The sequence below is a fragment of the Musa acuminata genome, chromosome BXJ1-6 (genome assembly GCF_036884655.1).
Source record: "Musa acuminata AAA Group cultivar baxijiao chromosome BXJ1-6, Cavendish_Baxijiao_AAA, whole genome shotgun sequence".
NCBI classification, from domain to species: Eukaryota; Viridiplantae; Streptophyta; class Magnoliopsida; order Zingiberales; family Musaceae; genus Musa; species Musa acuminata.
Window position 1 is genome coordinate 39681734 of NC_088332.1, and position 25514 is coordinate 39707247.

Below are 25514 nucleotides of genomic sequence, written 5' to 3' on the forward strand. Positions count from 1 at the left end.
TCCCTTGTGGATCCCACCGTCGCGACTGTTGTCAGGAAGGTGTTGGATTGGGGATCGATGGAGGTGTAGAAAACTATTTCGAAAGAAGTAGCAATGAGTCCTTTGGTAACACGCCCTCGGTATTCCCACCACCCATATATTTCCTCGCAATCCCCAATTGCATTCCATCGATCGACCGGAAACCCTAATCAAGGTCCGCTCGGTCTCGATTTCGATCTCGTTCTCGGTTTCTGTCTCGGTCTCGATTTGGAGTCGTTTGCTCCCTCGTTCCGTTGATTTGTCCTTGCTCAATCCCGAAGTCAGATCTTGCTTTAGGGTTTCCGGAGCAGCAGCTGATCCATGGCGGATCGGAGCGCGGCGGCTGCGAAGCCCATATGGATGAAGCAGGCAGAGGAGGCTAAGATTAAGAGTGAGGCGGAGAAGGCGGCAGCGGCAAAGGCCGCTTTCGAGGCCACTTTCAAGGCTATGGAGAAGGCCAAGGCGAAGGAGGAGGAGGAGGAATCTTCCGACAGCGACGGGGACGAGCCGGAAGACCTTGCGTTGAAGCCCATCGGCCCCGTGGACCCATCCAAGTGCATCGCCGCTGGCGCTGGGATCGCCGGAGGCACCGCTTGCGCGCCGTGCACCTTCACTGTCGTAACCAAGGATTCTGACAGCCGGAAGATTCCCACCGGTGGAGCCCAGATCAAGGTGAAGATCTCGCCTGGTGTTGGAGTCGGGGGCTCCGATCAAGAGGGTATGGTTAAGGATCAGGGGGACGGGGCGTACGCCGTGACGTATGCAGTGCCCAAGCGCGGGAACTACATGGTGCATGTTGATTGCAACGGGAAGCCAATCACGGGGAGCCCGTTCCCAGTGTTTTTTAGCGCCGGCACAGCCATAGGGGCAACGAGCTTGCCTGCGGTGTCCTCTTACCCCAATATGGTCAATCAGACAATGCCCAACATGCCAAATTATGCAGGCTCAGTATCTGGGGCATTCCCGGGGCTGTTAGGCATGACGCCTGGTGTTGCATCAGGATCCGCCGGAGGCGTGGTTTTGCAGGGGATTGGGGCATCACTGGGAGAGATCTGTCGGGAGTACTTGAATGGACGATGTTCAAAGACTGACTGCAAGCTCAATCACCCACCACATAATCTGCTGATGAGTGCACTAGCAGCAACGTCAACAATGGGGACCTTGAGTCAGGCCCCTATGGCCCCTTCAGCAGCTGCAATGGCTGCTGCTCAAGCAATTGTTGCTGCACGGGCTCTTCAAGCTCATGCTGCTCAGATGCAGGCCCAGTCTGCTGGGGGCTCGCCAGGTTTGCTATCCTTCTATATAAGCATACTGTGTTTGATGGTTTAGATTAAGTTTAATGTCTTATTTAGCAGATCAGCAAAAAGTAGGTGAATTTCTCTGAGACATAATATGTTTATTATGTGCATATTGAGGATGCATTGTTCATGACTTGCTTTTACTTTGGTCATTGCAAACCTTCAATATAGTGGTCATGATGCTGGCATTTCATATATTTGCAGTCATAGAAGCCTTCTGGGAAATTTATTATCAGTATATTACGTAATTTATGATAGAAACTAGCAAATTTATGTAATGCCCCAGATACCTAGCTTGCATAACTTGGCATGTTGGATAGTCTGATTATGTATTTTGTTATCAGTATATTATGTAATTTATGTAATCTCAGTATATTATTATCATTTTGCTTGGTATTGATCTTAATTACTGGCATAACCGTGGGGGTTGCACCAATTAAAAGCTAAATAACTATAATTCCAATAATAATTAACCATGATAGTGTGCAAGGGAGATAATAGTCTTAAATTATGTGAAGATTTAGATTAATAATGTAACATGGTTCTCTTGCAGTACTGGGATATGTTCTTACCGAATGTATATCTGGAAGGTTGAATAAGAAGTGTCATGTTCTTCTGAGTATTGGGCATTCACTATTTCTTGCTTCTGTTATGCTTATTGTGGTCCTAAGCTTAATTGTCAGAAAAATTACTAAAGGATATAATATACTGCAATGTGTTAAGGAAAATGAAAAAAAAAGGTATAGGAGTTATTTGGACCTTTTAAAGAAATTGTAAGCAGGATTGAACAATCAGTTTGTGTTTTTTGCAACTATCAATTGTAAGTGTCACATGTGCCCTCCGAGTGCCTAGTTTAAGAATTTTGGGTTGAACCTTGTGAAAGCCAGCGTCTTGAATGAGTCTGACACGCTTAGCAGTTATGCTAAGTAAGAAGCCAAATTGTTCAGATTGGTTTCATCTTTTTTCATACGCTCTCCAACTTCTGAAAATTTTGTTGCCTTTTGGAACCCATGTATGTTATATCATTTACCTGATATGTGTATTATCATATGAGGATATTATTGGCCCTGCTTTTACATATGCTTATCACTCACGTGTATTGAAAGTTTTGCTTTTCCTTGAATTTTATTGAACAACATATTGACTTCTTTAGTTTGTCGATCATTATACAGGCTCATCTGATGAGGCTTCCAAATCTGATGCTTTGAAGAAAACAATACAAGTCAGTAATCTTAGTCCACTTCTTACAGTGGATCATCTCAAACAGCTTTTTGGTTACTGTGGAACTGTTGTTGATTGCACCATCACGGAATCGAAGCACTTTGCTTATATCGAATATACTAAGGCAGAAGAAGCAACTGCAGCTTTGGCACTGAACAACATGGATGTAGGGGGCCGTCCGTTGAATGTTGAGATGGCAAAGTCCCTTCCTTCAAAATCAGCCATGGGAAATTCCTCATTACCGTTAGTTATGCAGCAAGCGGTTGCTATGCAACAGATGCAATTTCAACAAGCCTTAATGATGCAACAAGCAATGGCCTCGCAACAGGCTGCTGCTCGAGCAGCGACAATGAAATCTGCAACAGAGATGGCATCAGCAAGGGCAGCTGAAATAAGTAAAATGTTAAAAGCAGAAGGTCTAGTTAGTGATGACAAGGAAGTTAAAAGAAAGTCCAGGTTATATATTTTACTATTTTCTTGACTCATTCCATACCATTTATTGATTCTTTGCTTTGGAATTTTTTGTAGGTAAATGTGCATTAAATTGAATGTGACCTTCGAAAATATTTGAGGAGTTTTTAAGTGTTTTTTTTTCTTTTTTCACTGATAATATATGCTTGTTATTTGACTCGATCTCTTATGGTTAGCTTGTACATTGACCATGATAAATATCTACTGAGCCTCTATCTTGTCTACTATAGCTTATAAGCTTTGACCATCATTTCTGTACTGAGTCTGGTTGGTTCATCATTGCATATTCTGATTCTTTTAGCAAAATAATTCAATTTATCGTTGCTAATGTTTTTGCTTTAACCAGGTCCCCGTCTATCCCTCGCCGTGATTCCAAGTCTCGGTCAAGGTCACCCATTAAGTATCGAAGAAGCAGGTATTCTCGGTCTCTGTCACCTGCAGTGAGACATTCCCGAGACCAAAGATCAAGATCACCAATAAGATCACGCCATTCACGTCATGATGACAGGTCGTACAGAGTTGATCGTGATCTCTATAGCAGAAGACGAGAAAGGGATAGATCACGTGATCATTACTCTGTCTCAAGGAGAAACAGAAGTAGGAGTTCAAGTCCTCAAAGAAAATCATCTCGAGCTGGATCGAGATCACCCAAGCATCACAGAGAAAGTGCAAGCTCCAGAACAAAGAGGTCATCTCGAGCTGATTCAAGATCGCCAAGGCATCATAAATCAAGTAGATTATCTCCAGTAAATAGTCATCGGTCTTCCTCTCATCGTGGTAGGCATTCTAGATCTAGATCTAGATCCATTGAGCGAAAGCATCATTCAAATGAAAAAGAAGACTCCAGAAAAACCGAAAAGTCAAAGCAAGATTATAAAAGATTGGAGAGAAGTAATGAGTCCTCTAAAGATCCAAAAAGGTCAAGGGACATTAAGGAAGATAAGTCTGCGGCACATTCAACTGGCGGTCCTAAACGAAGGTCCTTGTCACCCAAGGATGAGAGAAGTGCTAATAAGCACAAAAGGTCTAAGCTGGATGATTCAAGTTCTGAAAAAGCTGACACTGTGAACAAGGATCAAAATATAGATGGGGAGTGCTCCGAGTCAATAGGAGATAAGAAGTCTGTGCAGTCTTCAACTTTAAAACAGCACAGAAACTTGGAAGATGGTGATGATGTTAAGCATGCTGAAAAACGATATTCAAGCAGGCATGAGAGTTCAAGATCAAGTCACAGGAAGCATGAAAAAAGTGACTCGGCCACTACGGAGAGAGAACGTCCAACTGTTGATTCCACACACTTGAGGGATGATAAAAGGTCTTCACATCATTCAAGTTCAAGATCTCACAGAACTTCTCGTCGTTTGGAAGAGGGGTCCCTCAAGGCTGCTATTGACCAGAACAAAGTGGAGAAGCTAAAAGAGAACAACATAAAAACTAGTGGACTCGAAGCTGTCATCACCAAGGAATCTCAAATTTCAGATGACATCCATGGAAAATCTGACAACTGTTCAAAGTTGGAGCCTCACATGTCAAGTCCCTGTTTGACTGGGGATGAATCTATGAGAAATTCTAAGGCTTCTAGTGGAGACACAAATCACATAGAAGGTACTTTCACTGGATTGACAAAAGATTGTAATGTTGAAAATGTGACTTGTAAAGTAAGTTTAATGGTGGGTACTGATGATCATACTGAAAACAAAGAGGCAGAGTTCCAGACTACTGAACTTGAGAATCACAGTTCCATCAAAATTAAGGATAATGTTGGGCAAGACCCAGCAGATTTAGATGATGATTGCTGGCAAAAAACTGCTGATTTGGCTGCCAAGTATCCTCCATATGTTGATCAGGGATCGGTATACACTAAAAGTGGTATGTCACCTTCTGGAACAGATATTACCGCCAGGAAAAGTAAATACACTGAGTTGAAGGGACCTCAAAGTACCATTCCTGATAAAATAGGAGTTGAAGGGGCACCAAATGTTGATTCCACAAATATTACAAGCATTACTAAAGAATGGTACATTGATCGTGACTACAAACCAGATGAACTGGGTACAAGTCATATGAATCAGCAGTCATCAAACTTAGTTGCTCATGTGGGCTCCCTTTTTGAGGGGCAGATCAATGGTTTAAGCAATAATGAGAAAATAAAAGAGAAAAGTGAAACTGAGGAATACGGCTGTGTACAGACAATTCAGTCAGTACCACTTGATCATGGGAACCCCAGTGATTCCAAAGAAATTAGAAACGTGGAATCCTCTTCTGCCTTAATGGTCAGAGACCATGGATATTTTTCACAAGATTTATCTAACATGAATGATATTTCTTTCACTAATGAGAACTTGACTGATCAAAATCCAGAGGTAAATTTTGGAGGTCACAGGATGAAGTATGAAGGCAGATGTGGTGAACCACAGAGTGCTGGAGTAGTGGAGATCTCCTCTCTTAACAATCACATGTCCGCTGATAAGGTTGCAGAGTCAAATGAAGATTGGACGACCGCACATTCTTCTGTCCTGGATGCCCCAGCTAGCTCATCATCACCATAGAAGACTTACAACTGGACCTTAACAGAATACAGATGCAGCTATTAGTCTATTACTTGGCTTTTCTTTTTCTGATCCAGGAGTTTTACTTGCAGGAGATGGCGATAATGTCGTTGGAAGAGGTCTCTTTGCCATGGAAGTACTCCCTATGATAATTCAAGATTTGTTCTGTGGAACTATAATGATGAAGCCTTCAAAGGAATGAACTCTATAGTCTTATTATGAGTTTGTGCTGATAAGATGATATCATCTGCAGTTTTAGTGCATCAACCTGCACGTGTTTGTCTCTGCAGGTCTTCAGTACCTGGAACACTTGGGAGCATCGCTGGTAGGTGACACATAAATCAAGGATATTATTGTTTCTTTGATAATTATTAGGTTTTGTATTCTTGGATGACTGCAAATTTCAGTGCATGTTGTACGACTGGCTTGTCCTGGTTGATGAATTGTTCTATTAAATTAGTTGATTAGCTAGTTATCTCTATGATTGGCAGATATAGTTGTAACTGGAGTTTTGTCCTTAGGCAGTTCAAACACCAATAGCTTCTATGTTACTAGTAAATGCTGTCTGAAGCCTTAAACTTCGTGATTTATTTAGGTCTAGGAGTTTTTGATCTCTGGAAAAAAAATGCAGGGATATCTGCTGTTAGGGTTATTCAGTGATATTCAGGGGATGGATGGAGCATTTTCTATTGATGAGGTGCATCATTTCTTGTTATAGTCTAAAATTTATGTTAATTTCTTTTACTGTTACAATATACGTTGTTCATTTTGTTCATATGGTAATTCTATTTTCCCGTTTCTTTTTTTTTTCTTCTTTTCTTTTCTTCTTTATTTTTGGGTAACAGGACTCCTTGTTGATAGCCCAGTGTAAGTGATCAATGAACGGCACGGTATAGTTGTTGGTCGTCTGAGAACTGTCGAGGCCAAGATCAAAACTAGCGGTGTAGCTTCATGAAACAAGATTCTTTACTTTCCAATCAAGCTTCATGACTTATTTGCAACTGAATACAAGACTGGCTTCATGATGAGCCATTCTGAAGTGTCCAATTAGTTAGTCATACAACTTACTACCGTGGTCCTGTGGTATCCAAAATATGTGCAGGTAACGAAAGAGAATTGCTGCTGGGATAACATGAAAGCAAATTGGGCCATTGTTCCACCGATGCAAGAAAGGTTTGTTTGTAAAGCTTTTAAAGCACAAATTGGAAAATTTTCTCAATGCATTTGTTCTCGGTTTTCGCATCTGGAAATGGTTTTGATTTACACATTGTTTTTTTGTATATAGTATGAAAACTTAAAATTTTTATATTCCTTATATTTCTTTTCTCTTTTTTGCCCTTTAAACTTTTCCTTCGTTTTTAACTTTCTTTTGGACTTGGTCACATGTCTGATTGGCTTAGTTTTGTACTCTTTGCCTGTATTTTCTGAAGGTACATTATTAGGTCGTAGTCTCTGGCGTATGGCTATGAAGCCTACCAAGCCAATATTTTTCTGATTTAAAATTTCTTTTGGCAGCTAAGATTCTGCCCAATTTTGTTTTGTTGAACAAAATGTTTTGGAATCAGGAAACTAGCTACCACTGTTTGTTCAGATCACCCATGCTTGTGCTACGCTGCATGCAGAAACTACATTTGTTCGTAGGATGTGGGAAGACACCAGATGATCCGAGTAGGATGGTCTTGCTTCTGATCGTGTTCTTCACTGACCTTTTACGTTTTGCCTTGCATCATAAAATTTCTTGTTTCTCTTCTTTTTCTATATCTCCCTATGCTCATTTTTCCTTTTGAGTTAGGGTCTGCTTTGGATGACTATTATCCTTGGTAAAACTATGATCCTTGGTTAAAGAGAAAGATGCAGAGGATCAGCCAGTTCTCCTGATGGTGCGTCCGTATGAGCTGCTCAACAGCCCCACTTGATGGTATTTCTTTTGCACTGACCCCCAAAACATGTTTCTTGTCTGTTCTCTCTCTCTTTTTCTGTTGTGCAACGGGCTGCTAAGTGAATGTCAAGGCAAGTATAGATCTTTCTTTTTAGTCTTAGGCCTAGTTTTTTTTTTTGTTCTTAACATCTTAGTCTTAGTTCTTTAAGTCTTGTACTTCTCTCTCTCTCTCTCTCTCTAAGACAAAAAAAAGGCGAGTATAGATCCTGTACCATGTAAAACCTCTGTTAAAATTAGTTTTGGAATCTGTGCAAATTTTACCTTTCTTAACCTTGCAAACCTCTAAGCGAGTGGACCTTGCTCGCTCTTGTTCAGTCAAATCTTCCTTAAACCATGTCCAGGAAATCTTGTCGGTTCTCAGGCAATTTCCTCTCCATGTTAGGAATCACCTACTACTACTACTACTCTCCATGAACCTGGTGTCGACTACTCTTTCTCAAGAATACACTCGTTCAACAGAACAACCACGGTGGTGGTGGCTATTTTGTATAGAGATTCTTTTTATCACATTAACATTATCAACGATATGTTCTCCTAGTGATATCTTATGTTCTTTGCACGATTATATTTATAAGCCGGGTTGGGTTGGTTGCTCTTTTGCGTTTGTTCATATTTTACATGTAATCATATTTTCGCTTTTGTTTGGCATTTCACGGTTTTGTTGTTTCTTATTTTTATCTTTTTATAGTCGGAATTATATCAGTAGCACTCTGTGTTTGTTTATGCAGCATGGCCGCCGATGCATTCAGCTTCCGAAGCCACGCACAAGTTTTCTTGAAAGCCTTTTGCGTGCGTTGCTTTTATTTCAAGAAAAATTTACTTGATTACTTTCACTTCTTATTTTTGAATTGTGCAACTTTAGTGGTGCAGTTTATGAATTAAAAGGAAGTATAACTTAGAAATAATTACCTATACTCAGAATCATCCTTTCCATGTTATTCGATTCCATGTAAGGTTTCTCTTTAGTGCTTCATATTCATATGCCGACTCGAATTGCACCCCTCATCGATCCTATGATCCATCAAAATGACACCTTCCCAGACCATCGCCGATATCAGCTGTTCAGGGCTAATTAGTAATATTGCTTCGATTTGCTTGCAACAGTAATAAAAGGATCAGTTCGCCACACGTTATGGAAGGGCATACTGAAGTGGCAGCTTATATCTGTTCAACCAACATATATACGCAACACCATTTTAACCTCTGAAGAAACCCTTGACACACGATACTTTTATACATTCACGTATCTCCGTGCATCATATCATCCTGCCACCACCGGAGCCATGGCCTCCTCTCCCCCTATCTCCACGATGATCTTTCCAGTGGCATGACCCGCTATGCTTTTGGCCCAGGCTGCTGCCGCTTCACTCAGTTGGTGCCTCGAGTCGACCACCGTCGTAACCTTCCCATCCCGCACCAGCTGAACCAAAAACCTCAAATCCTCCTTGTCATGCACGAAGATGAGCAGTGGCACCAGCTTCTTCTTCGCAAAGGTCAGCCTTTTCACCACTGAATGAAACCAGGTCCACGGTGTAGGAGTTAAATCGATCACCACCCCGTTAGCTGCCAGGTTTGGCTCAAAAGTGGACCAGCTGATACCCACCGTGCAGTGTATCACCACATTGTACTTCCTCCCCGAGGGGCTGCTCAAGCTCTTGCCTTCTGGAGTTTTGTAGTCCAGCACCTCATCTGCACCCAACCTCTTCACGAGATCGACGTTCCGAGCACCACAGGTGGCTGTCACATGAAGGTTACCCAGCTTCGCGAGCTGGACCGCGAAAGACCCAACCCCACTGGAGGCGGCGGTGATCAAGACATTCCCGGGCTGACCGGTGCCATCAAACTTGGTTCCACCGTCCCTCAGTGCTTGGAGAGCAGTGAGCGCTGCGATCGGTAGGCTGGCACCCTCAGCTGCTGAAACTTCAGGGGGCCTGTCCACTGTTATGTTCACCGATGCAACAGCATACTCTGCAAGTCCACCTGCATTCTGATCATACCACACACATCTCAAGTTAGAAAGATCCAGGAACTCAACATGTACTCACTAAACTTATCTATCAAGAGCAGTCAATTTGATCAAGAAGAACCAAATATCAAGAGCAACATACAAAGCATACTGGAATCTTAGTATGAACATACATAACTTGCTTTCATAAGTTGAAGATGGGGAGTACTTCGAAAAATTACCCGAAAGTTAAGCATGGAAACCACCTTGTCACCTGGCTTGAAGCTATGTACTCCCGGACCGACCTCAACAACTTCTCCAGCTACATCGGTCACTAGTGACCAACCAAATACAGAACATAGTTTCCATCCTCCATTAAAGAGTTTCAAGAACCAAATGCTAGATATATGCATATATGTTTACATGTGTGATTCAGAATGCAGACTATGGTAAACATTTAAAAGTGCTTGTAGAAAGAAAATATGATTTACCGATCTGATTAGTCTCATGTCGATCGCTACCAGAGCAGAAACTAAATGTACAGTAGGCTTCAAGATGAATGGACACATCACAAGTAGTTGTTACTCTGATACTGTATAGCTGACGCCCAAATGCAAAAAACTACATGAGCCAAGCTTCCAGGTAGGAGCTCTCAGATTGTGCCCATTGAGAGTGGGTAGTCACAACTGATGCGAGACTTTAAAAATAAGGATTTCTTATCTTTTTTCGTGAAAAATTTAATCTTGATCAATATCTTTACTGGCCAAACTGGCTGATATCTTAAAAAATTTGTCAAGCGAAATTTCAAACTTTACTGCATCATTACCGTATCAATACAGAAAGTCATTCTGTCAATGTTCTAAAGCTTCTACCAAAATTAGTTTATCTATTTTTATCTGTTCAACAGCACATATTCTCTCCCTTCCCAGATAGTAGTAGTTCGCATACAACATCAAAAAAAGAAAAAAAAATCAGAATATCCAAAAAGGAATATAGGGCTAACAATCTATTCAGCAATCAATCAAAAAGAAACCTAAATACAGCTGACAGAAAGCTAAATTAAATTCAAACCAGCCTCTTTTCATAAGGATTTCACATTAGCAGAATCATAATTGAGAGGACACTCATTTACTTGATTTAAGCAGTAGCTTACCTGGGACAAATGGAAATTTTGGTGGCATAAGAGGTCGCATCACACCTTTTTGGATTTTCCAGTCAATTTGGTTGATGCTTGCTGCTTCCACTCTCAACAACACCTCGTCCTTTTTTGGTGAAGGAACTTGAATCTCCACATGCTGAAGAAGCAAGAATGAATTGTAATCAAGAACCATCATCATAAAGTCTGAAATAATTGCTTGACCAAAGCATATATATTTATTGGCCAAAGCTGCTCAGAGGTGAAAGCCCCTCGGCCTAAACTTTAGTCACATTGTTGTGTGTGTTCATTTAGCACAGTTAGGTTCGACATCTTCGCTACGTCCATTTGACAACATAGGGTAAAATCAACAAGAAAGTAGAAGGTTTCGAGGAAAATCCTCATTCTCTTGAATTGTGTCAATGAGGGTAGTAAGCTAAAATAAGAACCATGTAAATTTTCCTTTTTAAATACTTCAGATCAACTTTGACTTTTGAACAGAACATAGTATCTTCATTGAATGGTTGAAACAGGACAAACCGATTTAGTAGTGAACATGATGAAATGATTTTGTTTAAAGGACCTTGTTATTAACAGTCAATTTTTTCTTTTGAAGTGGTGAAGATGGGTTTTGATCTCTGGGCCTTGTTATATATATCTACAATCAAGATTTTTTCTGGCTAAGATATCTAATGTCTTAAAGATAAAAAGAAGGTAAGTGAACAACGTGCAACACCATGACAATTATAATTCAAGAAATTAAAAATCCAACTACCATGATTTAGAGAACATTCTAAATCTTAGAAGTGGGTAATCTATGTAGTCCATTCTTTTAGTACAAGTCAGATGTCTCATCCAATTCCTTCATTCCCATAATCCCCCTAAGATTTGGAGCCAAAGAGTGTACAGACTTTTTGATCTGAGGTCACAAAGTTGTGGCACCAAATCAAAGCAGTAACTACAGTGGCTACCGGTGCACTGAATCCCCCCATGGATCAAAACCATGCCTCTCTTCGATTTTGTTTTATGTGGCATCTCACTCTCCAATCACATATACCACTTCCTAAACAGAGCTCTTCCCTTACTCCATTCAACAACAACAACAATTTTCTTCACACACCAACATAACTATCAAGGACATGTTTAGTTCTCCATATAGAAAGCATACATATATCAGCTCGAGACTCGATTTCCAGTAAACTAATCCTTGATGCTGACGCTTAGATCATAATCGCTCTGTCCCACTTCCTTGTACGCTTAAACTATAGGTCTTAGGTCGAACAGAAAGTGGGCAAACCAGAATTAAGACGAATAAGCAAAGTCAACGGGGCATATCGGGGAGTGTCATAGCACCTTGAGACCAGCGGCTCCGCCGCCGTAGCCGTCGTACTGGACGGCGTGCATGGTTCTTCCGGCCATGGCGGTGGAAGCAAAATAGAGGGCGAAGAGAGGGGCGATCCCGGAACTCTATGGCTCGACCGAGGTGTCGACGCTGACGTCCGTCTGGTCGAATGAGTATTTGTAGCCGTGGAACTGAACAAAATGACCTAATTACCCTTATCGGATGTCCTTTACTCGCGTCTGCCCGTCTCCGTTCGGCGGGACGTGACGTGTGACGTTGCCGACCTACACGCTGCGTGGGCCCCACTTTTTGACACCGAAGCGCAGTCCGGAGAGTCCCAATGCGCGGATAACTCAGCCCCCCGTTTTCCACGCACCCCGTTTCCACGACTCAATGGTCGGTCCCACTGTTCCATTATTCTACCAATCATAAGGCAGGTATCAGTTGCTGGTTTCGTAAGAAGAAGAGAAAAAGGCATCGTTGCTTTCTGGCGGGTTCCACACTCTTCGTGTAAAAGAAATCCCAAGGCTCCAGAATTCCTGCCCTGTCTCTTACCCTCGTGATGACAGCCAACCCAGTGCGGGTCCCACAAGCGAGGGGCTCCATGTCCCTTCCCAATCATCGCTATGGGAGGCTTTCCGGGTGCCGAAGTGACTTACACTTGCCAGAAATATCAGGAATTATACTGAATAAAATTTTTTATTCTTTTAAAAAATGTCTTGTCATAAAAAATAAATAATATTATTTTTAAAAATAATCTCTCCCAGTAAAAGTTTTATATGATCACAATTAAATGAAAAATTTTATAAGACGTGCACTAATTTGGTAATTTTTATGAATTTGAATATTGAATTGTTTAAGAATAATATATAAATCAATAGAAAAGTGGAAAAGAAGTTTACATCCATCAATAATTAGGATTAAATAAATTAAATAGATTTAAAATGATATAAATATATGTCAACAAAACTATTGATACTTTAGTTAGAAAAATATGAGATAAATAATACTAATAGTATAAGAAAAGTTAATACGAGAGATAAAAAGGCTTTGTAAATAACTATAAATATATATATTTTTAAATATAACTTACTCATTCCATATGATCGTAGTGTTTTTTTTTTTTTTTACATCTTAGGCCTCTCTCTATGTAATATGTTATATTAAAATATGAAAATAACTTTTATGTTAAGATTGAAATCAAATAATTAGATTTAATTTAACGTGTACCTTTTGATGTTCTCTCTAATATGCTATATTAAAATATAAAAATAGCCTTTATGTAATTAGATTTAGTTTAACGATGTGTACCTTTTGATGATCGTTTTTAATTAAAGATCGCTATCAATCTGCAAGGAGGAATTATATCATTTCTCATTTTCTTCCTGTCAGGAAGAGAGTTGAGGAGAAAACTATAATCCCTCAACTATATTCGCTGTGAGACGGAGTTGACGATAAGATATTAGGAGATTTCCTCCATCAAAATTATCGGAATCCTAAAATGGACTTCTATTCTATTAGCTAAAATATCTTGTACCATATAAAACTTCTGGTAAAATTAGTCTTGAATCTGTGCAATCTTAACCTTGCAAACCTCTCTAAGCAAGGGAACCTTGCTCGCTCTTGTTTTCAGTCAAATCTTCCTTAAACCATGTCCATGAAATCCTGTCGGTTCTCAGGGAATGTCCTCTCCATGTTAGTAGTCACTTACTACTCCCCTCCATGAAACTGGCTTCGACTACTCTATTTCTGAAGGAAACACTAGTTCAACGGTACAAACCACGGTGGTGGTAGCTATTTTACATGTAGATTCTTTTGATCATATTAACATTATCAACGATATGCTCTCCTACTGATATCGTATGTTCTTCATGTACGATTATATTTGTAAGCCGGGCTGGTTGCTCTTTTGTGATCGGTCATATTTTACATATAATCATATTTTCACGGTTTTGTTGATTCTTATTTTGTATCTTTTTACGGTCGGAATTGATAGCAGATAAGATTTCCCTAATGATATGATATATTTTTGGCCCTTAAGACATAAGTTAGAATCCGTACTAAGACACTGCTCGATATGTCACATCTCGGGAATCCTAAGACACGCCAAGTCAGAATCCGTATTAAGGCACTGCTCGGCACGTCACACCTCGGGAACCCCAAAGACACGTCAAGTCAGAATCCGTACTAAGGTACTGCTCGGCACGTCCACCACGTCAACCCGCGTACAATCGACCCATGTATAGTAATATAAAGACCTCTGGCCGACATCTAGCCTGAGGGGAAAAAGGGTGGCAAAAATCAATTGATCACTCCACTGACTTGGCCGACATCTAGCCAGAGGGGAAAAAGGGTGGCAAAAATCAATTGATCACTCCACTGACTTGCTCATCGGAGGGGCCTCGCCGGGTGATCCCGACAAGGGCCATTTTTACAGGAAAACGCGATCACCTCACGAAGGCGAGCAGCCAACCACTCGAGAATCGCCATCCAATGCACGAAGGAGAGTAGCCAATCGGTCCGGATCCTGACCAACGCCAACCAGCACTCCTTCCTTAGGGCGCGGCTACCTCATAAAGACGAGCTACCAACCACCCTGGAGAAGGAGAGATGCAGCTCGGTATACACGGCGCTCGGATCGGCACACCAAAGAATGCTGATCAACACCCCGTCGCGAGGGCCCGATCGACCTCGGCATCCAGCTCAGTCGATAGAAACTCCCGACATCGGCTTGTGGACCTAACTGTACTGACTCACCAGCCACAATACATTTGTTCATACATTTGTTCACTAACACCCAACTATAAGATTTCCTCAACAGAGGATTTCCCTCAATCTATTTGTGTGTTTATTGACGCAGAATGACCGCCGATGCTATTCAACTTCCGAAGCCTCGCACAAGTTTTCTTGATTGCCTTTTGCATGCATTGCTTTTGAAATATGTTTAAAATCATTCCCCGAAGAGGAGATTCTTGAAAATAAAAAATAAAAAGTGGGAAGCCATCGGGGAATAGATTCTTTTTCAGTTCTTATTTTTGAATTGTGCAAGTGCAGTTTATGAATTAAAAGGAAGTCACTTAGAAATAATTATCTATACTCAGAATCATCCCTTCCATGTCATTCAATTTCTCTTTAGTGCTTCATATTCATATGCCGACATCGATCCTATGATCCATCATAATGACACCTTCCCACACCATCGCACATCGGCCAGCTAGGCTCCAACATCAGCTGTTCAGGACTAATTAGTAATATTGCCTCGATTTGCTTGCAACAGTAATAAAAGGATCAGTTCGCCACACGTTATGGAAGCGCATACTGAAGTGGTAGCTTATATCTGTTCAACCAACATATATACACAACACCATTTTAACCCTCTGAAACCCTTACACACACTACTTTTATACATTCACGTATCTCCGCTGCCACCACTGCAGCCATGGCCTACTCACCCATCTCCACGATGATCTTTCCAGTGGCATGCCCCTCCACGCTTTTCGCCCAGGCTGCCACTGCTTCAGTCAGTTGGTGCCTCGAGTCGAGGACCGTCTTAAGCTTCCCATCCCGCACCAGCTGAACCAAAAACCTCAAATCCTCCTTGGCCTGCATGAAGAGCAGCGGCACCAGCTTCTTCTTCGCAAAGGTCAGCCTTTTCACCGCTGAACGAAACCAGGTCCACGGAGTAGGAGTTAAATCGATCACCACCCCGTGAACCGCCAGGTTTGGCTCAAAAGTGGACCAGCTGATACCCACCGTGCAGTGTATCACCGCATCGTACTTCCTCCCCGAGGGGCTACTCAAGCTCTTGCCTTCCGGAGTTTTGTAGTCCAGCACCTCGTCTGCGCCCAACCTCTTCACGAGATCGATGTTCCGAGCACCGCAGGTGGCGGTCACATGAAGGTTGCCCAGCTTCGCGAGCTGGACCGTGAAAGACCCAACCCCACCGGAGGCAGCAGTGATCAAGACATTCCTGGGCTGACCGGTGCCATCCAACTTGGTTCCGCTGTACCTCAGTGCTTGGAGAGCAGTGAGCGCTGCGATCGGTAGGCTGGCACCCGCAGCTGCTGAAACTTCAGGTGGCCTGTCCACTGTCATGTTCACCGATGCAACAGCATACTCTGCAAGTCCACCTGCATTCTGATCATACCACACACATCTCAAGTTAGAAAGATTCAGGAACTCAACATGTACTCACTGTAAACTTACCTATCATGAGCAGTCATTTGATCGAGCAGTACCAAATACCAAGAGCAACATACAAATTATACTGGGCACTAAGATTATAGTATGAACATACATAGCTTGCTTTCACAAGTTGAAGATGGAGAGAGTACTTGGAACAATTACCCGAAAGCTAAGCATGGAAACCACCTTGTCACCTGGCTTGAAGCTATGCACTCCCGGACCGACCTCAACAACTTCTCCAGCTACATCGGTCACTAGTGACCAACCAAGTACAGAACTTAGTTTCCATCCTCCATTAAAGAGTTTCAAGAACCAAATGCTAGATATGATTTACGGATCTGATTAGTCTCATATCGATGGCTACCAGAGCAGAAACTAAATGTACAGTAGGATTCAACATGAATGGACACATCACAAGTAGTTGTTACTCTGATAACTGTATAGCTGACGCCCAAATGCAAAAATTACATGAGCCAAGCTTCCAGGTAAGGAAGGAGCTCTCAGATTGTGCCCATTGAGACTGGGTAGTCACAACCGATACGAGACTTATAAAATCAGGATTTCTTTCTCTTTTTTGGGCAAATTTAGTCTTCTATCTACAGTCAATATCTTTATACCAAGCTAGCTGATATCTTAAAAAATTTGTCAAGTGAAATTTCAAACTTACAACCAAAGATAAGTGACTCTACTGCATCATTCCCCTATCAATTTTTAGGTGTAAAATCAAGGTATTACAGAAAGTAGTTCTGTCAATGTTCTAAAGCTTCTACCAAAATTAGTTTATCTATTTTTATCTGTTCAGCAGCATATATTCTCTCCCTTCCCATATAGTAGTAGTTCGCATACAACATCAAAAAAAGAAGAAAAAAAATCAGAATATCCAAAAAGGAATATAGGGCTAACAATCTATTCAGCAATAAATCAACAAGAAACCTAAATACAGCTGACAGAAAGCTAAATTAAATTCAAACAAGTCTCTTTTCATAAGGATTTCACATTAGCAGAAAATCATAATGGAGAGGACAATCATTTCCTTGATTTAAGCAGCAAATTACCTGGAACAAATGGAAATTTTGGTGGCAGAAGAGGTCGGATCACACCTTTTTGGATTTTCCAGTCAACTGGATTGATGCTTGCTGCTTCCACCCTCAACAACACCTCGTCCTTTTTTGGTGAAGGAACTTGAATCTCCACATGCTGAAGAAGCAAGAATGAATTGTAATCAAGAACCATCATCATAAAGTCTGAAATAATTGCTTGACCAAAGCATATATATTTATTGGCCAAAAGTTGCCCAAGCTGCTCAGAGGTGAAAGCCCCTCGACCTAAACTTTAGTCACATTGTTGTGTGTGTTCAATTAGCACAGTTAGGTTCGACATCTTCACTACGTCCATTTGACAACATAGAGTAAAATCAACAAGAAAGTAGAAGGTTTCGAGGAAAATCCTCATTCTCTTGAAATGTGTCAGTGAGGTATCTTCATTGAATGGTTGAAACAGGACAAACCGATTTAGTCGTGAACATGATGAAATGATTTTGTTTAAAGGACCTTGTTACTAACAGCAGAATAAAGAAGAATAAGATAGCAGAAGCCAACGGGGCATATCGGGGAGTGTCATAGCACCTTGAGACCAGCGGCTCCGCCGCCGTAGCCGTCGTACTGGACGGCGTGCATGGTTCTTCCGGCCATGGCGGTGGAAGCAAAATAGAGGGCGAAGGGAGGGGCGATCCCGGAACTCTATCGCTCGACCGACGTTTCGATGGTGCCGTTCGTCTGGTCGAATGAGTATTTGTTGCCGTGGAATTGTATAAAATGACCTACTGACCCTCGGCGGATGTCCTTTTCTCACGTCTGCCCGTCTCCGTTCGGTGGGACGTGACGTGTGACGTTACCGACCTTCGCTGCGTGGGCCCCACCTTTTGATACCGAATCGTGAGAGTCCCAATGCGCTGATAACTTTGCCACTCATTTTCCGTTCACCCCGTTTCGACGACTCGATGCTCGGTCCCACTGTTCCCTTATTCTACCAATCATAAGGCAGGTTATAGATGCGGGTTTTCCAAGAAGAACACCTGCGCTGTCACGCACCCTCGTGATGACAGCCAACCCACTCCGGGTCCCACAAGCGAGGGGCTCCATGTCCCTTCCCAATCATCGCTATGGGAGGCTATCCGGATACGCACGTGACTTACACGTGCCAGAAATATCAGGAAGTATACTGAATATGATTTTTTTATTCTTTTAAAAAATGTATCGTCATAAAAAATAAATAATATTATTTTTAAAGATAATCTCTGCCGGTAAAAGTTTTATATGATCATAATTAAATGAAAAATTTTATAAGACATTTACTAATTTGGTAATTTTTATGAATTTGAATTTAAATAGTTTAATAATAATATATAAATCAATAGAAAAGTGGAAAAGAAGTTTACATCCGTCAATAATTAGGATTAAATAAATTAAATATATTTAAAATGATATAAATATATGTCAACAAAACTATTGATACTTTAGTTAGAAAAATATGAGATAAATAATATTAATAGTATAAGAAATGTTAATACGAGAGATAAAAAAGAATTTATAAATAATTATATATATATATATATATATATATATATATATATATATATAACTTAGTCATTCTATATGATCTGATAGGGAATACATAATCGGTCGATCATCACCCGTCGCATAAGTGTCATAGAGGAAAATGTCACTCGGTTGTTTGTATAAATAGAAATCCAAGGGATAGCTCAAGTCAGTTACAAACCACCTTCCCTATAGAATATTCATAGGAAAGAGTTCAAAAGGTAACTCAGATCAATTACAAACCGATCTTACTATGAAATCTTCATGGAATATACTATCTCTCTAAGGTAAAGTATAAAAATACACCATCAACTCAAGGTAATACAACATTAAAATTGAGACCATAGATTCACAGAAGTTGATCTCAGAATTAACTTAAGTGTTGGAGGGACCGACTTGAGAAGCTTTTTTTGACTTTATTCTTTGTATAGGTGACACCTCTGGAGGAGATGCTTTCCACCTTGGATGACTCCACAGATACGGATCAGGGCCACGAACTGATAAGGACATCAACGACATTTAGCTTGGTTCATTGACGCTTCATCTGATTCTTCGGTGCATCGTCCGATCTTGCAGCCTATTGCCCAATCGGTCAGTTGATTTTCGCAACTCCGATTTCCTTGATACAATTTTCACTCTTCTTGGCCCGATGCCCGAACCCATGGCCCAAAGCCTTCTACTGATGCGTTGACCGATCCTTCGGCTCGACGTCCAAATCTTTTGATATGTTTCTCTTTGACCCAACATGATTCTTCATATTTTTAATTGTCTCTCCCTGATCGAAGCTTCCTGCATCACTCAAAACATAAATCAAATCAAAAACACTATCAATTGGTTTCATCATCAAAATTCGAGATTCAACAACTTTCAGATTTTATTACCTAATTCACCAATGATATCAAAGGCATAGATAATGCTTACCTATTACTCGTAGTTTAATTTTTTATAATGAGACTGAAACCCTCTCGTCTCTTATCAATACACTATTATCGATGTAATAACCTTGAGTAAACATGACGAGCCTCACAAGAGATCAAGGCAAGAGCAAACATAATCTGACCCTACCTCAAGGTCATCATAATGGAAGAGAAGTGAACAACCTGACTTGCCTCACTTGAGGTTTGAATTGACCCTCATAAACCTGACCAAGACTAAAGTTTTTTTACACATAAAAGAAAAGGGTCGATTGAAAGACCCTTGACCAATGAGGACTCCACTGGAGAAAAGAGATAGATCTATATACTATTATTTCCATCACGATACGACCATGAAATAGAGGACTATCGCAATTTGAATGAACAAACTGAAGAGCTTATATGTCGAGGGCACCTCGGATAGTTCATCCGAAGACATCAAGAGCCATCACCCTGACCTCAGAGGTCAATTGAAAGACAAATTAACATCAACATTGGTGGACCAGTCTCGCAAGGAGACAACACCTCAAGTGACAAAGCTTATGCCCAAGCCATGATTGAGAAGCACCCTAGGACTAGGGATGATTAAGAAATAACTTTTAGAGAGAGAGAGATAGAGTGCCTTGACTCGAACCATAATGATGCCTTGGTGATCTCCATGAGAATGGTCAGTACCCAAGTAGAAAGGGTCGTGATCGATATATGTAACTCTGTTAACATTCTTTATTTCGATGCCTTTTAAAAACTCATATTCCCGACTAACAACCTCACCCCTATAGCTTATCATTAATAAGATTTACGAGTTACTCAATCTCCCATTTTGGGACTATGAGTTTATATATCATATTCAAAGATGAGCCAAGCTCCAAAATAGTTATGACCAAGTTCATAGTGGTTGACATCCCCTCAACATATAAGGCCATCATGGGTTGACCTACGTTGAACAGGTTAGGGTAATGGTGTCAACCTATCACATGTTGATGAACTTCTTGACCAACACTAGCGTTGGGGAACTAAGAAGCAACTCAAGGGAGTCCTACCGATACTACCTCATGACAATCTCCCTACCAAGAAAGTCTGACTTAAGGTACCACCAACAGACCCTTGAGATTCTACCAAATCCCTTTCGCACTCAGAATCGATAGAGCCACTGATTGAAACTCTCATAGACAAGGCTCATCCTGATCAAGTCATTAAGGTTGAGGCAACATTACCTAATGAGAAATGAGTACAACTTATCAAATTCCTCAGGGAAAACATTGAAGTGTTCGTATGGTTGCTAAGAGATATGTCAGGAATTGATCAATCAGTGAACTTGTTATCTAATGAGCACTTGCACTGTATTCCTTGTGTCCCCACATAAGCAACTTTGAGATCAGCCATATCCATCATATGGACAGATATATAATACACCAATTTATCTAGTTATCTCGATGTCCCTCTCGAGTAACTAATGATCGGGATTATTTAGGGTATGTGTTTAAAGACAAATCGGTCTCATTATTATGATCTCATCATAATTCGATTCTCATTACATAGATCTATGAATATCACAATATATGTATGCAACAAGCAATGTAAAGTGATAAAATATCATAATAATAATAAGCAAAAAGACTACGTATTATGTCATATGTGTTATCACTCACATGATTGGCTTGCAAGACACTTATGACTAACAATAATATATTATACTATTTAAGATAAGACACTATCACTGGGTGGAGGAAAAGATAAAGTTTCACCTCAAAAGTAGTACACAATAAACATAAAGATCCGAGCGTCGGGTTGTATGGATGCTGGCTTGGACGAGGAGCCTGCAGCTCAAACTCAACCTAGATGGATTATTTGTCTCATAAACACTCCAAGAGTGGATCGCTCACAACTGAGTTATAGTCATGTGAACTCTTCATGGATTCTAAATCTTGAAGAACCCTCAAAATTATAAGAGTTACCTCCCCAAATAAGGAGGTTAAGTCCTCTTCTACTCTCGAACTATTCGAGGATAGAGTTTGGATCTCAACCAACTAGTGACTACTAGATCGGGAGAAACCTGTCCGAGACGGAAGAGACATCCTGACTTGAGGTGCTAAAGTTGGACAATGGACAACCTAAAGATTGACTCGCCTTTAAGAGCTGGAGCTGAGGAGAAAGCTTTTGAAATATTAGATGCTCAAACAATGGAATAAACCTCACCCTGCGGGCTATGGGAGATTTATAGTTGGGGGATGATCTTTCTCCTCTTGTGAGTGACACAAGTGTCACTTCGACATCATGTCGAAGAGATGCTAATTTCTCTCTCTCCTTCAGTACCGAGGCATCAATCGAGATAGATATGAAGAAGATACAATATCTTTCTTCCACTATTGATGCACCAATTAAGGTAAATATAAAAAAGATACGGTATCTTTCCTCCACTATTGAGGCACAAACTGAGAAAGATATGAAGAATTGATCTCTCTCCTCCCACCATAGAAGTCGACAAAGGAAAGTGAACTCTCTCCTCTTACGATAGAGCCACCCTCTATGATTAGGTCAAGCATCTCTTCGGGACCACTTCGAAAAGGTATATAAGTTATTAAAACTGGACCCGCACTAAGATAAATCCGCCATGATTGAGGCGTAAGGCCAAATGCACATGAGACGCATGAGTCAGGAAAAGCCGACCCTCGTTAGAAGATTTGCTATGATGGAAGCACGAAGTCAAATGTGCTCGAGATATGTGAGTTAAGAAAACTCGACTTGCACTAGAGGATCTGTCATGGCGGAGATGTAAAGCCAAATGTGGTTGAGACATATGAGTCGAAAAAACTTGACACCCGCTAGAAGATTTGCTATGATAGAGTTGTAAAGCCAAATGCACCCAAGATGCATGAGTTAGGAAACCTCAACCCACGCTAGAAGATCTGTAGGCACAAGGCCAAATATGCCCAAGACGCATGTCAAGAAAACTTGATCCGCGCTAGAAGATCCACCATGATGGAGGCATGAAGCTAAATACGACTGAGATGTGTGAGTAAAAAAAACCTAACCTACGCCAAGATAAATCAACTATAATAGAAACATAGGCCCCACATGCCCGAAATGCTTGAATCAAAAAAACCTAACCCATTAGACAAGATCTTGAATGCTCTCACACTATACGAATTAAATGACATACTTCAAACCCCTTGAGCCTCAAAGCATGCTTTAGGAGGGGAAGACAAATGATAGGAAGTATACAATCAACTAGTCATCACATCCCACATAAATACCATAGAGGAAAAGGCCCAGATGACTTGCCACCCGCTTGTCTATATGGAGTGGAGTCCAAGAGGTAACTCGGGTCAGTTACCAACTACCTCACTATGAAATATTCACAGGAATATTCTGTATCGATTATAAATTACCTCCCCTATGAAATATTATTAGGAATATTTTATAAGAGTCTAAGAGGTAGCTCAGGTCGGTAACAAACCGCCTCCCTTATAAAATCTTTAGAATATGTCATCTTTCTAAGGTCAAGTATAAAAACACACCTTTTAACTTCAGGTAATGAGGACACTAAAATCGAGAACATAAGCTCACAAAATTTGACTTCGGAGCTAACTTGAGTATTGGGGGATCGACTTAAAAAATCTCTTTCGATTTTGATCTCTGTGTAGGTGACACATCTAGTAAAGATATTTTTTACTTTGAATAACTTCGTGCATACAAATTAGAACCACGTTATGCTAACAAAGATATCAACGATATTTAATTTTAACATGATCAATTTCAATGAATTAGAACAACGTTACCATTTGTTATCGCCTACGCTTTCTCGTATATTATTTTGAGATGGAGTCAAAATCATGGGCTTATTTAATCTACAATTTCCTCGATAATATTAACGCCAAGACGATAAATCACATTTATATTCAGATTTAGCCAACCACCTATTCAGAAAACAAATGATATTATCAGAATATTAGATCACCAACAGTGCGTCATTGGCTCGATTGCTGCTGACCCACGAAAGGTTGGGTCAAGTCAACAGGTCCGACTCGATTCGACCCAATTCGATCTCTATTGAGTTCATGATTATTGTGTTGGCATTGATGGATATGCGTGGAACATATTTTGTGAGAGTGTGTGTGTGAGAGAGAGAGAGAGAGAGAGAGAGAGAGAGATGTTGGCCAAAGGAGAGAGAAAGATAAGGCTCGGCCGTTGTGTGATGTGCACGCATCACAAAGCGAAGCGGGAACTAAACGTTGTCCATGATGTATGCTACGGCGTCCTTGTAACTGTTCCAGAGGCCGTCGGCTATCTTCGCCACCATCTCCGACGCGCCCTCGAGCACCTGCGGCAGCACCTCCGACATCTCCTCCAGCTTGCCCTTCGTCTTCTCCACCAGCTCGGCGACGGCGGACGTGGTGAGCTGCAGCGACCCCCCCGCGGTGCTCGCGAGAGCCTCGAACAAGCTGGAGGCGAGCGACACGGCCGCGTCCCTGGCGAGCTCCGTGACGCGTTCCAGCGCCGACCTGATGAGGCCGCCGGTGAACTCGACGGCGTCGTAGGAGGCCTGGCGGGGGATCTTGAAGAGCTGGACGAGGGCCACGATGAGGAGGGCTGCTCCTCGGAGGACGACGAAGCTTGCCAACTTCGCCAGTGAGGCGATCACCCAGAACACAAACTGCAGCAGCGCGAGCGCCATGGCGATCTCGCTGTGGCTATCTTTACTTGGGAAGGAAGGAGGCAAAGGAGGATATGCTTCTTCTTGACTTGAGCAGGTCACCGCCACAGGTCTTACACCAGAAGTAGGAGAAAGGTCGTGATGGCATATAAAACTAAGGTGATCTGAATACCAACCACAAGGCCATGAAAGCTTCAACGCATGAGGATAGATTGAGCATGACAACTTTGTTGGCACAGTAGTTGAAAGCTCCAATGGAGTTAACGAAAGGTGTGGTACTCCGAAGGAGAAGAGAACGGTGTAGAGCTCATTCTCTATCTGTGTTCCATAACCAACCAAACCTTGCTATCAGAAACATTGATTTGTCTTCTCCATGGCACACATTAAGCTAGGATGGTCTAAATCCATGGAGGTCAAGGTCTCTGCAGGTTACCTCAGAGCAATTGCCTAGAGGTTCAAGAAGGCAAGGTCGTAGAAAAGAAATCGATCTGCTTTTGATGCTATGTTGACTGAGGATGAGGCCACAAACGTATTAAACTATATGGTTGACGTGACTTTTCTTGGTTAGTTGAAATGACTTCATTCATTTTCTTTTAAATATCAAATAGTACGTAAGAAATGACGTAATACATAGATACATCATATGTTGTTGATATGATTGATAGAACTATAATAATCGAAAAAGATATTAAGAAAATTATATCAATAATAAGACAGAAAATAAATTTGAATTTGTTAAAAAAAAAATTAAGACATGAAAAGGATTGAAGCCTAATTTTCAATATATATATATATATATATATATATATATATATATGTTATCATTTTTTTTTACTTTTACATTAATAAAATACATAAGTGTATATATATATATATATATATATATATTATGATATAAAAGCAAAATACATGCTTGACTTAAAACTTTTCACTATTTTTAGTGGAGTATAATCATATATCTAATTTGCTTTCTATGTAATGTTTGTTCTTTTAGTTTCATTCCCACCATATATTTTTTTTCCTTCAATATTACATTTTTAAGGAGACTCAATACTTGATTCAAATTAGCTCTTAAATTGTCATAAGTCGTCAATTGGTTTCTTTCGGTTCGCAATAGTTTTGGCATTAATTTGCTTTCCGTTCTTTAACGTATGCTTGATTGGAATCATAGTAACATTAGCTCATATTGGAATTCTTTTACTACAATAAAAAAGAACTTACTCAAGAAAAGAAAATAGTGTATTTT

At 40.8% G+C, this 25514-nt stretch overlaps 3 protein-coding genes across 6 annotated transcripts; 1 reads left to right on the forward strand and 2 right to left on the reverse strand.

The window, feature by feature from the left end:
- Positions 1 to 121: 121 nt before the first annotated feature.
- Positions 122 to 8033, forward strand: LOC135676943 (uncharacterized). 4 transcript variants are annotated; one of them, XM_065188685.1, is made up of 6 exons: positions 123 to 1303; positions 2489 to 2993; positions 3355 to 5882; positions 6189 to 6254; positions 6403 to 6730; positions 7180 to 8033. In XM_065188685.1, the coding sequence occupies exons 1-3, from the start codon at positions 340 to 342 to the stop codon at positions 5555 to 5557; spliced, it is 3672 nt and encodes a 1223-aa protein (XP_065044757.1). In that variant the 5' UTR covers positions 123 to 339; the 3' UTR covers positions 5558 to 5882; positions 6189 to 6254; positions 6403 to 6730; positions 7180 to 8033. The 4 variants fall into 4 exon arrangements, with proteins under 4 accessions (XP_065044759.1, XP_065044757.1, XP_065044758.1 ...); XM_065188686.1 differs by having other exon boundaries at positions 7350 to 8033; XM_065188684.1 differs by lacking the exon at positions 7180 to 8033 and having other exon boundaries at positions 6403 to 6799.
- A 532-nt stretch (positions 8034 to 8565) lies between these two features.
- Positions 8566 to 12085, reverse strand: LOC135676944 (chloroplast envelope quinone oxidoreductase homolog). The gene is made up of 4 exons (XM_065188688.1): positions 11930 to 12085; positions 10595 to 10736; positions 9684 to 9775; positions 8566 to 9483 (listed from the first exon to the last, which is right to left on the reverse strand). Exons 1-4 carry the CDS (start codon positions 11993 to 11995, stop codon positions 8758 to 8760), a joined length of 1026 nt encoding a protein of 341 aa, XP_065044760.1. The 5' UTR covers positions 11996 to 12085; the 3' UTR covers positions 8566 to 8757.
- Positions 12086 to 15160: 3075 nt separating this feature from the next.
- LOC135676945 (chloroplast envelope quinone oxidoreductase homolog) lies at positions 15161 to 17888 on the reverse strand. Its single transcript, XM_065188689.1, has 4 exons — positions 17729 to 17888; positions 17159 to 17300; positions 16266 to 16357; positions 15161 to 16055 (listed from the first exon to the last, which is right to left on the reverse strand). Exons 1-4 carry the CDS (start codon positions 17792 to 17794, stop codon positions 15363 to 15365), a joined length of 993 nt encoding a protein of 330 aa, XP_065044761.1. The 5' UTR covers positions 17795 to 17888; the 3' UTR covers positions 15161 to 15362.
- Positions 17889 to 25514: the final 7626 nt, after the last annotated feature.

What these genes read in the sequence shown, in the direction of transcription:
- LOC135676943 (XM_065188685.1), top strand. Translation starts at nt 340, where the DNA reads ATGGCGGATCGGAGCGCGGCGGCTGCGAAGCCCATATGGATGAAGCAG. An exon ending in GTCTGCTGGGGGCTCGCCAG is followed by an intron (nt 1,304 to 2,488) that starts GTTTGCTATCCT and finishes ATCATTATACAG; the next exon opens with GCTCATCTGATGAGGCTTCC. An exon ending in GAAGTTAAAAGAAAGTCCAG is followed by an intron (nt 2,994 to 3,354) that starts GTTATATATTTT and finishes TGCTTTAACCAG; the next exon opens with GTCCCCGTCTATCCCTCGCC.
- LOC135676944 (XM_065188688.1), bottom strand. Translation starts at nt 11,995, where the DNA reads ATGGCCGGAAGAACCATGCACGCCGTCCAGTACGACGGCTACGGCGGC. An exon ending in GCGGAGCCGCTGGTCTCAAG is followed by an intron (nt 10,737 to 11,929) that starts GTGCTATGACAC and finishes TTGCTTCTTCAG; the next exon opens with CATGTGGAGATTCAAGTTCC. An exon ending in AAAATTTCCATTTGTCCCAG is followed by an intron (nt 9,776 to 10,594) that starts GTAAGCTACTGC and finishes GTTGGTCACTAG; the next exon opens with TGACCGATGTAGCTGGAGAA.
- LOC135676945 (XM_065188689.1), bottom strand. Translation starts at nt 17,794, where the DNA reads ATGGCCGGAAGAACCATGCACGCCGTCCAGTACGACGGCTACGGCGGC. An exon ending in GCGGAGCCGCTGGTCTCAAG is followed by an intron (nt 17,301 to 17,728) that starts GTGCTATGACAC and finishes TTGCTTCTTCAG; the next exon opens with CATGTGGAGATTCAAGTTCC. An exon ending in TTTCCATGCTTAGCTTTCGG is followed by an intron (nt 16,056 to 16,265) that starts GTAATTGTTCCA and finishes TGGTATGATCAG; the next exon opens with AATGCAGGTGGACTTGCAGA.